Here is a 17429-nt window from a genome sequence, read left to right as displayed (position 1 = left end):
GACTTCCCTGGTGGCGCAGTGGTTAAGAATCTGCCTGCCAATGCAGGGGACACGGGTTCAATCCCTGGTCCCGGAAGATTTCACATGCCGCGGAGCAACTAAGCCCGTGCACCACAACTACTGAGCCTGCCCTCTAGAGCCTGCGAGCCACAACTACTGAGCCCGCTCACCTAGAGCCTGTGCTCTGCAACAAGAGAAGCCACCGCAGTGAGAAGCCCGTGCACCACAACGAAGAGTAGCCCCCGCTCGCCGCAACTAGAGAAAGCCCGCGTGCAGCAAGGAAGACCCAACGCAGCCAAAAAAAAAGTTAAAAAAAAAAAATCCAGAAAGTATCAATAACACGACCTGATAGAGAGTGTTCCGGCTGCCTATCTTCTGGACCCCGTGACTCCTTCCTCTAATACGTATGAAATTCACCACTCAATATTCCCAGAGCAACACTGTGAACCTGCTGCTAGAGCAGCTTCCTCCAGTCTGCCTCAAGGACGACACCTTCAAAGGGTCTCTGTTCTCCTGCAGCTGCTTCCCCTGACATGCAGATTCTCAAGTTGGCTTCCAAGTGACAGGCCCCGCGCACGACACTCCAGTCAGGCTGAACCCCGTGGATCCCTGCGTCCCCGCTGGCACACCCTCCAGCTTTCTTTCTTTGTCCCCATCGCCCCCAGATCTGCTGCTTCTTTAACGTCCTAGCTCAAAACTAATTACCTGCTTCATTGTTTTCCGCTCTCCAAGTGGGCCCACTTCTCTCTTTCAAAGCTTTCATCAATATATTGCCTACACAATATATTTTTGGGACTTATTATATATTATACTTTTATTATTTTGCAACTAATCATCTCCCTTACTGGAATCTAAGCTCTCTGGGGGAAAAGGAATATGCTTTGTTCATCATTGAATCCTTAACCAATGTTTTTATTTATATGTTTCAAATCATAACAAGCTACACCAGATGGCAAAATCCTTGAAAACTTCAAATATATATGGATATATATAATACATAATTACATATACTTACATACATATATAATGTAGATATTATGTTAGGTATGCTACTGAAATGAGAAATATTTCTTGTAATTTCAGTAGCATACCTAACATAACTAGGATGGGAAGAGTTTACGAAATGTTGCTGAAAAAGTTAAACACCTTGATGTTCCTGCCCCCAAAAATAATCAGGAAAAGAAAAAGAGTACTCGTTAAGTACTATGATAAAACTGATGCTACTTAAAAATAGGAAAAACAAAATTCTATCATATTTTATCCTGTTTTATTCAAGTTCAGCTTTTTCAATGGGAAAAGTAACTATGACAACTTTCCTTGATTTCTAAATTTCTCTGACAATTGAACCTTCACACCCGCACGCTCTCTCCCATCATCCAAGACACACGGCACTCCCATGTTGTCCTGACTCACCTTCCACTGTTTGTGGAGCTTTCTAACGGCTTCCTGCAGGCCCTGCTGTTCCTGCTCAGGGAGAATGTCGGTGAGTTCATCACAAGCTTTCAGGAAAGCATTGAGTACCCTCTGATCCAGCTGACTGAAAAACTCCTGGTGTGGAGAGGGGGAAAGTGATCAAGAGTGTTGGGCAGATAAAGGCAGTGTCAGACACTAGACAGTGAAGGAGTCACACTGCTAAACAAGCCTCTTAGCCAGCTGCTGCCCTCTTCAAACCTTCTGGGCAACTACCATTTTTCTTTCAGGAACTAACTATAATTACCTACAGTTATGAGTCAGAAATCACCATATCTGATTCAACTAGGGCTTTTTATGTTTTAGAAAAAAATCTTTGCAGTTTTCACATTTGGTAGAATATTCTAGAAAGCCAATGAGAGATCCTAAAACCTTGATCCCACAGTGATAGAGATTTCGTTCCTCTCTGGTAAAAGAAGAGCTGAGTAGAAGCCAGAACTAAGCCTCACAATCCCTCCTCACTCCCTAATGGCAATGTGTTCCAGACCTTGCTGGTTCATTATGAGCCATTTCTGCATTCACACCAAGCACACACATGAGCACACATGCTGTGGACTGAATTGTGTTGCCCCCTGCCACCATCCCATCCCACCAAATTCACATGTTGAAGCCCTAACCTGCAAGGTAATGATATTTGAAGGTGGGGCCTTGGGGAGGTGATTAGGTTTAGATGAGGTCATGAAGGTGGGTCCCTCGTGAAGGAATTAGTGCCCGTATAAGGAGAGGCATTAAAGATCTTACTCTCTGCCATGTGAGGACACAGCGAGAAGGTGACCATCTGCACATAAGGAAGAGTCCTCACCAGAACCCAGCCAGGCTAGTACCCTAATCATAGACTTCTAGTTTCCAGAACTGAGAAAATAAATCCCTGTTGCTTAAGCCACCCAGCCTGTGTATTTTTTATGGTAGGCCAAGCAGACAAATACAACATGCACAAATACACATGACTAAGTCTCACAAAGTCTCAGGGTTATGTATGCAGAGATATTTTGAAACAACAGTGATTCAAAAGAAAGTACCACACGGTAGAGGTGTATAAACTTGAACGAGATGTTGGATGGTCATAGACCTTAACCCTAAATCCAGTCAGCCACATCACAAATACATTGCATTCATCGTGTGTTTTATACAAATATCCACTGAAATTTCAGAAAACGTAACTCAAAATATATGTTCTCAGAGGGCCCATCATCTCCATACACCATTTAATAGATTACTCATATTTGCAATACTGATATGATTTAAATGAGTATGCTTAACAGGGAGATGGCTTCACAATACTGGGTCAAGTTGTAGATCAGCTACCGAATTTCAAGTGACATGGTATCTATACTGTGATATGGTAGATTTACGAAATGAGCACAAAGACATAGCCATCCACCTAAAGTTATCTCTTAAAAAGAATACATTAGTTATGAAAGAGTTTTTCAGCTAAACAATGAATTAGTAGTTTGGAGAGCCTTAATTATTTATCCCGTGATTCTCTACTACTCCAGGGGCTTGAGAATGGCCAATTATAAGGCAGCTCATCAAGTGCTCCTGAGGTTCTTTTTGCTGCCATTTCTGTGGGTCTCATACGTAAAAAGTTTCTGCCTTCCTAACTCATTTCTCCCCCCTCCCCTCCCCCCTCCTCTTCCCCCCCCCCTCCTCTTCCTCCTCCTCATCTTCCCACTCTCTCTCTCTCTGTCTCTCTCTGTCTCTCTCCTTCTCTGTATTAGATCTTTATGCTCTTTTTATTTTTCCTCCAAGATGGTCTGCCCACGCCTCCAGGTCAAGGGCCCACACGGGATGCACTCACGGTGTGTCTCCTCAGGAGGTCTTCTGGATTCCCCTTTTCCTCCATGCCCTCCTGAGCGAGCCTCAGCACCTTCTCCAACTCTGCTCGAGACTCCTCAAACTTCTTCATCAAGCGGCTGTTGGTTTCCACATGTTTCTTCCAATCTCCAGTTTTCTTTACCATATTCTTGATTTAAAAAATAACCATAATGGGATACTGATCTCTCATTATTGAAAATGTCATTTTGTTAAAGAGTATTGTTTCTTTCAAAAAACAGTTGGAAAGAATACATTTCATTATGATGAGAATAATCAACCCTCTTAAATATTAATTCATATTAGAGAAAGAAGAAGTAAAATTATTGGTTTCCAAACACCAGTAGATGAAGCATCTACCAAGAGTGAAGACATGAAACGCAATGATTACATGTCCTCCTTCTTGGAAGTTTCCCTCCTTCACATCTCTAAAGCAGGCAGAGAACTTACCTGAAAAGCAACATGCCCATCTGCAATCTTTCTCTGTAGCTTCGTCTGATCAAAATGCTTTAGCACGTTGCTCAAAGTCACAAACTTTTGAACACTATGACTGCCTTTCTCAATTTGAGTCATGGCTTTCTTACAGCTTTCTTGACAAGCTAACAGTTCCTACAAGGAAAGGAAACCCACAACAATAGTATTTAAAAGGGCAAGAAAGAAAGAGAGTAACCATTACGAAACAATAAGAACAGCATTATATAGCTTTTAGGCTTTTAATCAGCAATAAGTAAAATTGAAAGTACAGAGAAGTATTGCTTTTCAGAAGAGCACAATTTTAAGCAATCACTGAAGTCAGTGCTTTTTACATGAGGCATTTAAATGTCACATTGAGTTTTCTGAATTTTTTTACATTTCATGCCCATCTTAATAACATCCAGAGGATGACAGAGAATCAAAATTGTTATCTGCCTAGTACCTGCATTTCTCCAACCAACTAATAGGCCCATAATTTATTGAAAGGACAATAATGAAATCAATCTACATAAGAGGTTATAATCTGACTCAATAAATTTAATACCAATGCACATTATAAATACTTTACTAAAAGTCAGATGCAGCAGATTATATATCATTCTGTAACCTAAAATACACAACATTTGAATTCCTAAGGTTCGAAACTATCAACCTCATTAATAAAATGGTGGACCCCAGATCCTAACAAAAAAGGCAGCAGACCAAAGGGCCTGGGAAGACTTGGCAATTGTCACACATTTGCAGATGAGAAGCAATGGTGACTCACAGGCCCTTCCATCTCTGACTGTAACCTGGGATCCTGGCAATTTCTGTGCTAGACAGCATGGAAGCTATTCAGCTCAGCCCAAGGCAAGCAGTCATTTTTTGACTTGAATCCACACCATTTGCACTTCAACATCCTTAATTGCTTTGAGAAAATATTTCAAACTGGTTATTTGGATACCAGTTTGGGTAACTTAGATGCAAATATTAAGAGCAAGGTTTCTGTTTTGTTTTGGGAAAACAGAGTAAGGACATACTTTTTCCTTTTGAAGATTTAGCAGATAAAAGTAACATATGTTAGAAAACTCTTATGAAGTAGTATTAATATTTATTATTATTAATATATTAAATACAATTTTAATCATGGAAGGATTCTTTGACGGCAACTTACAGCAATTTGGGAACGTAAGAAATGGCACTGTGACTTCAAAATGAAAAACAATTTTTATCCAATATGTTGAGAACCCATTAAAATAGGGCTTGGTGGTATAATCATTTTGGCTTACCATTAATAATAATAACAATAAATATTAGTTGCTACCAGTTATATTAATATTATTATTAATTAATAATAATATTATTATAATATATATTATATATTAATATATAATTAACAATATATATTAATATATAATAAATTATATAATATATACTATAATTATTATATTATTAATATAATAATAGTATTAATTAATAATATTATTAAAAATAAATAATATTATATTTATAATAATAATAATAAATATTAGCTGCTACCAGTGCGCTAATGGGTTAGTCACATTATAGAATACCTAATGTAATCTCCAAGAGAAGTTCTCGACTTAGGTACCACCACCCCCATTTTAAGGTGAGGAAATAAAGCTAATCAAGGCTTTGTAATTTGCTGTATCAGATCTGAATACCTGTCTGACTCACTTCAGATACTCTCTGCTCTTTCTGCTAAGTGACACTGCCTTCCTTCCATGAATCTATTTCGATAACAGTGGCAAACCTTTTACCCATCAGTTTCACCCTCCTCTGATACATAAGTTGATTTATAATAAACCAACTAAATAAGTGAATTAACTGCCACACTCAGTAGGAGGCTGTTCTGCATACAGATCTGCTTACTAAAAATAAGACAAAGAAAAATGATTAGCACTCCAAATATATTTCCAGAATTTTATGGTCATGTAAATAGCCCTAGTCCTAGAGGCAAGAAAGGATCTCATAAGACACAAATGATAGATACTGGCTAGAAATGGAATGCAATTATTTATTTTTTTATATAGCTAAATATATACAATTTAAAATGTATCTGTAAAATTTTTATCTATATAAATATACCTATATATAAGTATCGAGAGAGATATAAAATTTTTATTTTATCTATGGTGGATAGGGTTTTCATCTTTAGACATGTGTTTTTGTTTTGAGTTGCCGGTACTAGTATAGAAAAAGGTTTCTTGTCCTGTCACTGAATTTCTATCATTATATGCACCCCAGTCTTAACACACACGCATTAAATTAACTCCATCTCCTGAAGGGGACTTTTCCTTACCTGACGTTTCTGTTTAAAAAGGGCACTTGATTGTGCCTCGTGCTCGAGAATTGTCATAATTTCATCGATTTTCCCAAGTGAGTCATAAAAGACCGTCATCTGCTTTTCTAATTCTTCCAATGGTAACAGCAGCTGCTGAGACTCATAAAGGAGTGGAGAGTAACAGTCTTTGACCTTTAAAAATGCAAAGACAAAAATTCCATTAAAGGCCATTAAGGACCATAGCTCTCAGGAATGTTTTCTTCAGGATGGGGTCATTTTGGGCTTACAGAGCTCCAGTGACTTTCTTTAATATTTCCTGTGTATTATTAAATTTTGATGTTAAAAAAACCCACTACTGCTATACCACTGAGACAAGTAAATGCTATGGAGTTTCCTCATGAAAATTCATCTAAATTGTCCATCTGGATAGCACTTGCTCATCTAAATGACGTTAGGGAGCCAGATGGCATCAAATTCCACTTTATAAACTCTGAAACCCATCTTCCCTTTGGCCTCAGAAGCTGACCTAAGACAGTCATGAATTACATTATCTAGACCAACTTGTACCTTCCAACTTTATTTTCAAGAACTCTACTACTTGATCCCTTAACCGTAGACAAACTTCAAACGTGTTGACTCATTCTCCCCAGAGAGGCCCTGTGCTTTCCTAACCTCCTCCTAGCTCCACACTTTGCTACTTTTCCCCTATCAACATCCCACTCATGACAAGCGCTCACGTCATACACAAACTTATTCACAAAGGTTCTCACGCAAGAACATGTCTCTCTAGTCTGAACTGGCCCAGCCCTCATCTGTTACTTGTTTTTAAAAAAATGCTGTTAGTTTATACACCAGCATTGTCTTTATCTTCATGATGAGCTCCTGGAGATGAAGATCTCCATAAAGTGTCTGCCTTGTCACATTTATGTCGGAATCCGGGACCTCATACAATCCTGCAAGAACTTCCCGTTCCCCTCATTTTATTTAGAGTTTCTCCCAAAGCATTACCTTTGGAAACCAAGAAAGGAAATTAAGTACTCATTAGTAGATCATTTGTTTTTTTCCTTACATTATAATTACCCTCATGCTCTTGGATGCACTGCCTGAAGGAGAAAATCATCTAAAATACGCTACTGCCCTATTGCCACAAGGCTCAGCTAAAATTACTGAACAAAATAAAGAGAATCTGCTAACATGTATAAAAATCAGTGTGCTTTAGAAGTCTTCCCTGGATACGACAGGAAACTTATCAAGATGCTACATCTAATGCAGCAATTAAGAAAGCATGATGACTTACGTGTATCTAAAAGAGTACTTTGCTTTCTCAGAAGTTTCCCTAAATCACTAAACCTGACCTAGGCTAAGATGTGCCAGCCCAAGAGAGGGCTCTAAAGGCTGCTTAAAGGTTACAAATTGTTGACTCCAAATTGTACCCAGTCTTTATAAAGAATCTTAACTTGACTGTTTGAAAGAATTTAAAATTAGCATTCTACTACATACCAGTTTGACAAAATTTTCTTATCTTTCTGGCCATGATTCTTATTTTCATCTATCTCACTTATTCCTCTCTTTCATTAATTCTCCACAGCTGGTTTCATATTGGCTATTCTCTTTCTACTTTTCCTCTCCTAATTAACAGGGTTTTCTGCTATTTTTTCCTTTGTTGTCCAATTCTTCATTATGAAATTTTTCTATTCACTTATATAATCACTTATAATATCACCAGATATTAATTACACAATCTAAGTGGACTTTGCCAGCAGTATCATCTTCATAAAATTCAACTTTAGATAGATAAAAAATCCCAGTGAAACTTCCAAACTCTTAAGGAAAATCCCTCAGTAGAACAGAAAAGGCTTATGGCTAGTGCCTGATATTCACTGAGCTTCCTGCACAGAAGTGGCATAAATGTATATATCTTAAACCCAAGGTAGCTCTGTGAGATGAAGACGGAGAATTTTCACTGCATTGTGGCTGTGTAAGCGAAAAATAGCATAAATAATCTTAGAGTGGACGTATGTCAAATACATCTCAATAAAAGGTATTTGGGAATTCTTTCTCATTTAAATATACGATGTCTTCCTCCCCATTCTTCCTCCTATTCTTCTCCCCTTGCTTCCCGCTTTGTTTTATCACTTTCAACTGGTCCCTCTGTCCTCCCAGAGGAGGCCTATCTTTCTATTAAAATACAGCTACTAGTACTTCTAAATTAATAAAGGTAATGCTTGGTATCAGCTCCATAGTTTCATTTTTAAAACTCATGACAAAGTTACTAGATGAAGAATCCCAATAAGAAATAAAAACATGATCTGCTAACAAGTAAATGATTTGCCCACAGTGACAGAGAACGAGTAAGGTGAGCTGGAGGCAGTGTTGGTCCCGCAGAGAGTGTCATGCTTTAAAATATTTTCCCACCTTGGTTAGCTGCTCTTTGAGCCCAGACATGGTTGCAAACATTTCGTTAGCTTCTTCTTGGGAGATCTCTTTGCTAATGAGGTGTGCTGTCTTTGTAATCATCTTATACTGAGCATCCGTCACAGGCACCCTCTGCTCAACATCCTACATGAATCATTGAAACAGCTACATTACCACACGATTCATTTCCTCTTAATTTCAAGATTCGACAACTGGACACAAATCAGTATGCACTGAATAAAACTCTAGACCTGTCGTCATCTTTTGGAGATTCCAATGACTACTTTCCTTCATTACTAATATATGATACACTAGTAATATCATACAAATAAATGTTTCCTTTAAAAGTCACCATAATCCTTAAGCTAACCTAAAGATAAGCTGAGGTAATCTTTACACTTTCAAAATACATATGTTAATGTAGTATGTAAACATTATATCAGGTAAATGTATGTTAACAACTTGGGGTAATTCCTCTGATTTTAAAAATTAAACAACTTTTTCTTTAAAAAAAGTAATACATTGTCATTATAGAAATTTATAAATTAGAGATAATAAGTTAAAGAAAATTTAAGTCTTCTCACACCAGAGGCAACATCCTTACCACCACAAGGCTCTGCTAAAATTACTGAACAAAATTAGTATTTTTTCTGTGTGTGTTTACAACCATTTTTTATTTTTACAAAAAAACAATGATACTATTTTTGCTTTTCTTACTTAATAGTATATTGGAAAAGCCTTTCTATGTCATTAATATTCTTCCATTACTTCATTTTTGAGAGCTGCAGGGTATTCAAAATATGTAAACAGCACAATTCATTTAGCAAATCCTTTATCATTGGAGGCATTTATGTAGAGGTGTTAACTCCAGATGTCTGTTTTTTCCTAGTACTTTATAATTTGATTGTAGAAAATAAAAAATCTCAATTAAAAAACTATTTTGAAGTTACTCTATGGTCAATAAACCTCTTTAAAAAATTCAAATAGATTTTTTTATGAGAGGTGCAAATCAGGATATGTACACATGTCAAAATGATGTCAAGGAGACACAGAAACAGCTTTTGCAATGGCCTAAGTAACTTCACTGATCTTTCTATTCACAATAGAATTGGTTTTTCACTTTGTGTTCTAGAAAATCAGCTCACCTCTAAGTCTTGAATAAACAATTTGACATTAATAAAAGAGACTTCTACGGGCTCTGAAAGTTTCCTAAGGGCTTCAGTTGCAAAGTCAGACAGGGTAGTAACACAATCTGTGTATTCTTTCTTCATTCTGTCCAACTCATCAGCTCGAGCATACTGTTAAGAAAAGGGAGGGGGGCGACATCGAAAACCATTAAGCCAAGACTCTGGAAGCTTGTAACTTTCACTTCTACGTACTCTCTGGAATGGTTAGGTGGTAGGAAAGACTCTAATTCCTGATTCTTATTTTAGATACACTTGAAGTTAGTCCAATTACTGTGAAGAGAAGAAAGGAACTAGCAGAGAAGCAACGAATTATGATTTGATGCATGAATCATTCCATGTAAGTAGGCTCCATATGTCAACGTAATCCTTAATCAAGCTTTACGTTTCTGTTCTGTTCCTCCTTTACAAATGGGAAAGAATAAAGGACCAAATAGAAACATAACAGTTCTAAACACATCTGTACTCTGCCTTAATAAGCTATAACAATAAAAGCGTCTCTAAACAGACTGTTTATCACAACATCTATGACGCACCCATGCTCTAGGCATAAATAGATCTGAAAAACATACTTGCTTGACTTCCATAAACAACTCTCTCCATCGTCCATTTAGCAACAGTAACTGCTGTTTGAGATCACGGGAAACCATCTCATCACATGTTTCAATCAGAAAATTGCCAGCATCGTTCATGGCAGTGTGCTGCTGTATCCAATGAGGCAAATTTCGAAAAAAATCCTAAACAAGAAACAGTGCACACTACTGTAAACCATAAACCAAAAGTTAATAAATGATATGAAAGTAACCAGACTAAGAGAAATATCTTTGCTCTAAAATTTGTGCAAATTTTAAGGTGAATCCTAAATCTCTTTCAAAATGGAAATTTTTAATAAAGAAGGTCAAAAATATGAACTAGAAACGCTGAATGTCTTTTTATAAGAATATATGCAATATCTTTTGCTAAAGACAAAACAAAACATGATGACCATTTTGTTATTCCTATTTTAGAGAGGAAAAAGCTGAATTTCTGTGAGTGTAAGGCACTTGTGCCTATGGTCTTTAGGCTAGTAAATACCAGTGCCAAAGTCATATAAAAGGCATAATATTTTAGGGAAATATATAGCTGTCTTAAAAATCGTTTGACCTGTTACTTTTGATTTTATTCTATTTTATTTTATTTTTTGGCTGCACCATGCGGCTTGCGGGATCTTAGTTCCCTAACCAGGGATCGAACACGTGCCCTCTCATGCCTCAGCAGTGAAAGCGCAGAGTCCTAACCACTGGACCGCCAGGGAATTCCCAACTTTTGATTTTAAAATCTGGATACTGTACGTGAAGATAATTAACAATCACAGAGATAAACCCTTGAAGGAAAAAATTAAATTATCTGGGCCAAGAACACTTAATACAATGACATCCTTCCTTATTTAAGGTTACACACTTGGCTATGGAACCGCTTCCACTTGATTTCGAATTAAATGCATATGTGCATATGCATACATACACATATACACCACGGTAAAAACCAAGGACGCCAAAGATAATTCAAAATCGATTTCCTAAGCCATGTGCGGGAGGACTGCCTAGGTAAATCGATGAGAGCAATTCTGTTTCCGGTCGTTATATTCCCTTGGATGAAATTAACACATGACATCTACTAGGGCACTGCCAGTCTAATCAGAAAAGCCAAAATCTGTGTGGGTTACAGTTGCTCAGCTACACAAAAATACTTAATCTATATGAAATATAGAACGGGAAAACATAAAAATTATACATCTACTTGTACAACACAATAACAGAAGAACCAATCTTGCATGACAAGCAGTAATTCTAATATAAGTACTATACTTCTTAACGGGAATCTGGCATTTTAATCTTTTACATACATATACATAGTTTTTCCATGAGAAAAATACCAAGCTCCCATTAAGAAGTATATATACAGAAATCAGTCCATTTCATGTGCTCTTTTAATGTAAATGATATTAAAGTAAAACAGTTAACTCTTGCAAAAAAACACACACTCCTGTAACCGGAGGAAAAAAAATCACTCCTACCCAGAATAAGACCGTTGACTGAGGGTTGATAAAAATCCAAAAAAGAATAGCCAAAGAGACAAAAATGTAGTGACCCATCTGTTGAACCAGTGTATGCCATCACACAGATTTAGTACTACTTTAGCCAAAGTTGTTTTCATCTTCTCTTAAATTAGGAAATCCTCAGAGGCTGTGCACTGGACCTGCCCCTTCAAGCGCAGACCTTACTGTGTGTATAGCGCCCTCTGCTGCCTGTTGGCTTTGGCCACTGCTCCATGGGTTACTGCTCTTCTGAACGCAAAAGTCAAACACTGTTTTAACATAACTTTTATAAAGCAGCGTATTTCTTGGTCTAAAATAATTTAATAACCTGAAAATGCAGCTTGTCAGGCAAAGTCAAGATTTTTGTAACACGTTTGCAGATATATAACACTCCCTAGACAAGTTTGCTGTGAAAATCTCGTATCTCTAAATTCACCTGTGCTTGTTCCCTTTTATAAGAAGCAGTCTTACCTTTTTGGCATGTTCTGACTGATTTAGCATTTTCTCAGCATCCTCTAGCCAAGCCTGAAGACTAGCCACGGTATTGTCGTATCGGTCCCAGTTGGCAATGACTTCTTCCAGCATGCTCCGCACGCTCCTGACTTCCACTGAGAGGTTCCTCCACTGGACAGTGGTTTCATTCATGAATTTCATCACATTCTCAGCCTCTTCCACTGAAACGGATAGAACAAATTATAATCCTTATTTTATATTTTAAATCTACCACATCTTTTTTCTACGGTCTATACACTGGTGTGCATTCCTAATTCTTCCCAGGATTTTAAATTCAACAGATATAACGTTAGAATTACATTCAGCTAATGTTGGGGACATGTTATACCTTATTCATAGGTATTTATAAAGATTAAAGACAATGATATATTTAAAATTCCTGATAAATGGGATGCAATAAATGATGTATATTTGTTTGCATTTTATATGCACTCAGACACAGATATAGTATAATCACAAATGCTATATATATAGTTCATTTTCAGCAAATTATTTTACAGTTGTGTCTTTACACTAACTTGAGTTTTCATAATATTCAAGTCAGTCCAGTTTTTGCCTTTAACAGTTGGAATTTAAAATAGGTTTGAACATAACAATTTAGAAAACGAATGCTTATTTTCCTCTCTCTTAGAAGATTACACACACAGACATACATACACACACACACACAGGCAAATGATTATACAGGATAGGCATTTCACAAAGTCAAGGGGACTGAATCCAGTATGTGCTTTCCAGGCCAATGGCATGGCCACACAGAGATTCTGCAGAGAAAAAAATGATTTGATCATACTGAAACCTGTAGGTTCTAAATTCTACTGTATTCAATACTGCAACAAATTCTGTCTTGTGTCTTACCTGAACCATCAGCTTTGACGTACATCTCGGCTGTCTGTTTCAAGATCTGGTATGTCACTTCATATTGTTCAAAGAACTTGCTATTTTCTATAAAAGACTAGAAAAACAGGGAATGGTTAAACGATAACCAATACTGGCTTATGTAGACATGCCAAAGTCAATTTTCTTCAGTATAGGTATGTGGATATGTTACCCAAATCTACCAACCTCATTCTTCTGAAAAATATCAAATTAATTCAACTGCCATAAATAACCTGATTATTTCTGAGAATATAACTTGATTCTACACTTTTAATTCTAATTCACTCCTACTTTGGGAAAATATTATATTTCTCCGCCACCCAAGGGTTTGTTTTTAGAAGAGACAGAAGTTTCTCCAGAGAACCTGGGGCGAACATTTAAAAAGCACTAAATTTGGAACAATGTTGTAAAGTGTCCAACTGTGTTTTAGCTGTGGGATTCTGTTGCTCTTTGAACAATAATTCTGGTGAATGATGGCTCTGAGGAACTTCAGATTATAAATAACTGGCACAATGCAATGCACACTTTCTTAAAATAAAAAGTAAATACAAAAATATTTACAAGTAGAAAAACGTTAAATAATCACACATTCCATCCACGTTATCCATATGCTCTCATATTTCTATTACCTGGTATAAAAATTAAAGATAAGATATGTCTATATCTATGTCTGTATGCAACTTACATATGTATTAGAGTTACTATAAGCAAATGGATACTATAAAATTGAGAATACACAAAAAATCCGTAGGTGAGTTTTGTTATTGCTAACTCCAGGAAATATGAAATAATTCCTATTTCAAAGATTATTCCTACTTCTGTAAAGTAGAAAATTAATGTAATTATAGATAACAACATACTACCAAAGGCTTCTTCATTTCTTTTCATAGCATAATTAGTTCCTATGATGTAAACTCAGTAAAATACTTTGTGTCACTATTATAAAATACAAAATTAGCCTTCAAAAACCAGCTGAAGTCCTGAATAGGATGTTGATGAATGCTTAATATGGAGATGTAAAATGTTTGTGCGCAGAGGCAAAACTATTCATACAGCAATTCCATAGACATCCCTAGATTTTATTGTAGAAGTTTATAGTATTTCAAGATTATATTAAAAATACATATAACACATTTCATATCATTTTATGTTTGCATTTACTTATATAGTAACTATTCTTCAAATATATAACGAATAGAGAAAGCTGTGAATTACCTGGGATGGGGTTCCCTGATGAATACCTTATTCAATAACTTTAATAGGCTTTATTATTTTTGCATGAGAATTGGTTAGTTCATTATTTAGCCTTATGTCCTACTCCCTTAACCTCTGCCTGCTCCCCAAGTGGGGAAAGAGTAATTTACTGGAATTTAAATTTTGAATAATTTAACAAATAGGGAGGTCCTGGTTTGATCAAAAATGGAAGATTACACCTAATGTTCAAGACACTCTAAGAAACTGAAGAGATAAATATATTTGGCAAAGTTTAAAAAAATAGTCTCCATTCAGTTTGGACACAAATTCCAAGAAGCTAATGGAAAAAAAAATTTTCTGAAGTGTCAGATAAATGGGAAATAGTGCCTATACTGGACAGTAAGACTTACACATGCTTTTGCTAGAGTGGTTTACAAATTCATTATAATTGAATAAGAGAAAAGTTATTTCCAGTTTCATTTTTGGTCTAGGGTAGGAGGTGGGGAGAATGCTTTTAGATTATAAATGTTGTAGAGATTCATTAAAGTGTTTTTGAGCTTTCTTATGAGGAAAACTAGGCAATTAATTTTTGAAGAAAGAAAATTGACTTGTTATTTTTGTTTCATTTATTTTTGCCCTTTTTTTTTTTGAGTCCTGAGTAACTCCATTTAGTAACAAAATTATTTTGTCTATTAGAATCACTTTAGCAGGAGGACTGCTCAGCCTCCTTTTTGCTGTGAGCTATCTAGACAAAGTCTCTCAGAAGAATGCAAAATTAAGCACAAATGTTATGTTTAAAATAACAGTGACAGGATTAGTTTATTTCTTTCAAAATATGGCTTACATTTGGATATCAAGTTCAACAAATAAGACATGTTGGTCAAGGGACTTTTAAAGTTGGTGGCACTTCAAGAAAAATAAGATATTTCTTTATGCTACAAAATGCAAAGTATTTGTGGAAGGGACTAATTTTCTACTCTCAAAAGATAAATATAGATATAATAAATAAAAAGCTCATCAATTTCACTCAAAGGGAGCTAAACCAGACAATTTAAGATTTTAAAAATCAACTTTGAGAAGTAGTTTCATTAGAACTGCCTATTTAAATAAAATCATTAATAATCAATAACAGACCATATGTTCACATTACTTGTGGCATTCACATAGTCTACGCTTCCAAGAGCTCTTCTTTTATGTGAAAGAATGAAACATTGTCTCATTTCTTCCATTGTAAAATTGGAGCGTGTGTTAACTAACATGGTTATGTCATGAACAATTCAAACCAATCATCTTCTGATTTACATTACAGTATGTAATCTCTCACCAGGATCATGTGGCCTAATTTAATCAACAAGCATTTGTGAAGTATTTTCCAAGAATTCCTTGAGCACTTAGGGGCTACGTACCTTACGTAGCCCCTATGTAGTTCTCTAGATCCTTAACTCTTATAAAAAGTATCTTTTTTTTGCAGATGATTAAAATTGAATTGAGAACTCAGACAAAGGAAAAGATAATTATGGAACCCTTACATCCCAAATATTACTTTGCTTATTGATGTAGCAGCATATGGCTCATTACAATCATTTCTTTTAGAAACCAAGTAAAGGATTATGTTTAAGAAACTGATTTTATGATTTTATTTGAAAGTCTTCATGCACCTTGAAATAGTCTGTTCTAAAGAGAATGATTTTCCCAAAAACTTCAAAAGAATGAGAGAAGCTCTGTGGGGTATGAGATAGAAGGAAAACAATAATGAGTCAGTCCTTTTTCCTTAAAAAATCCCTAATATTCTATTATTATTGTTGTTGTTGTTGCGGTTATTAAAAATTTGGGAAAGATTAAGTTATTTATAAGGTCACATGGGTAGCGAGTAGTTGAGCCATGATTCAACACATTTCTACGTGACTGGTGTGCAGGCTTCAATAATCTCCCCCACCTCACCCCACCCTGCCCCAATAACACGCTGCCCGTAACAGACATAATGGTAACTCGCAGGTTGCAGTATGGAAGTGTAAAATACTGTCAATCATGGACCAGCATTAAATGGAACTGATACTTATATGAACTACATTCTTTAAGTTCACTGAGCTGCAAGAGATCATTTCAATTATTTGGTCTTTTCGGTTTAAAAAAAAACCAAAACAAAACCTTGGGCTTCCCTGGTGGCGCAGTGGTTGAGAATCTGCCTGCCAATGCAGGGGACACGGGTTCGAGCCCTGGCCTGGGAAGATCCCACATGCCGCGGAGCAACTAGGCCCGTGAGCCACAACTACTGAGCCTGCGCGTCTGGAGCCCGTGCTCCGCAACAAGAGAGGCCACGACAGTGAGAGGCCCGCGCACCGCGATGAAGAGTGGCCCCCGCTTGCCACAACTAGAGAAAGCCCTCGCACAGAAACGAAGACCCAACACAGCCAAAAATTTAAAAATTAATTAATTAATTAAAAAAAAAAAACCAAAAAAAAACCCAAAACCTTTTTTTCCCAGCCAATTTTGTTAGAGAGTAAAGTTCAGTACTTAAGCACAAAGGTTTCTGATTCGGAAAGATGTGGACTCAAATCCAGACTCCACTTCTTACTAACTCTGCCACCTGGAGCACGTGACTTGAGCGTTCAAAGGCTCGATTTCCTCAGTGAAACAATGTGAAAATGCCCAGCCCATAGGGTCATCACTGAGATGGAAGATGACACATGTAAAACACTTGGCACATAGAAAATATCAATATCCTACAATTATTAAAACTATTAAACTATAAACACCTTAAACCCCTTTTTGAAATAGAAGCTTAGGCGATAAATACGTATTTTTTATCAGGTGATAAAATATTAGGAAATATTTATTAAAACCCGATATATTTGTAGAGTTATTAGCAATTTTACAAATAATTTTGAGAGTTACATTACCTAGCAGTTTAAAATTAGCAGCTCAGTGAATGTCTATGAAGTAGGCAGAAAGTACTGATTTTTTTTATTCATTAGTAATAATTCTTTACTTACACATGCTTTAGTTGAGACATTCAAAGAGAATTATTAACATCTTTGTGTTGGAACATTAACCTGGTGGAACAGTCCCATTAGGTATTTCAACCTAATTGGCTCTCTTTAAATAGCGAGAACAAAGACGCATCCTG

The 17429-nt window shown here is 36.4% G+C and overlaps 1 protein-coding gene across 8 annotated transcripts in view; it reads right to left on the bottom strand.

Moving 5' to 3' along the window:
- Positions 1-17429, bottom strand: part of SYNE1 (spectrin repeat containing nuclear envelope protein 1) — a 445509-nt gene that overhangs the window by 291783 nt on the left and 136297 nt on the right. For all 8 annotated transcript variants that reach the window (XM_082405389.1, XM_082405392.1, XM_082405394.1 and 5 more), the window contains 9 exons: positions 13088-13184; positions 12188-12390; positions 10212-10376; positions 9601-9753; positions 8456-8599; positions 6059-6232; positions 3733-3891; positions 3269-3433; positions 1414-1548 (listed from right to left, as the gene is read on the bottom strand). In XM_082405389.1, coding sequence (XP_082261515.1) covers positions 1414-1548; positions 3269-3433; positions 3733-3891; positions 6059-6232; positions 8456-8599; positions 9601-9753; positions 10212-10376; positions 12188-12390; positions 13088-13184 — 1395 coding nt within the window. The remainder of the gene's footprint in view (positions 1-1413; positions 1549-3268; positions 3434-3732; positions 3892-6058; positions 6233-8455; positions 8600-9600; positions 9754-10211; positions 10377-12187; positions 12391-13087; positions 13185-17429) is intronic.

This window comes from Balaenoptera borealis, assembly GCF_965194805.1.
Source record: "Balaenoptera borealis genome assembly, chromosome: 9".
In the NCBI taxonomy this organism is placed as follows: Eukaryota; Metazoa; Chordata; class Mammalia; order Artiodactyla; family Balaenopteridae; genus Balaenoptera; species Balaenoptera borealis.
The sequence above is the reverse complement of the archived record's forward strand: the minus strand, read 5'-3'. Positions and strand labels throughout refer to the sequence as shown.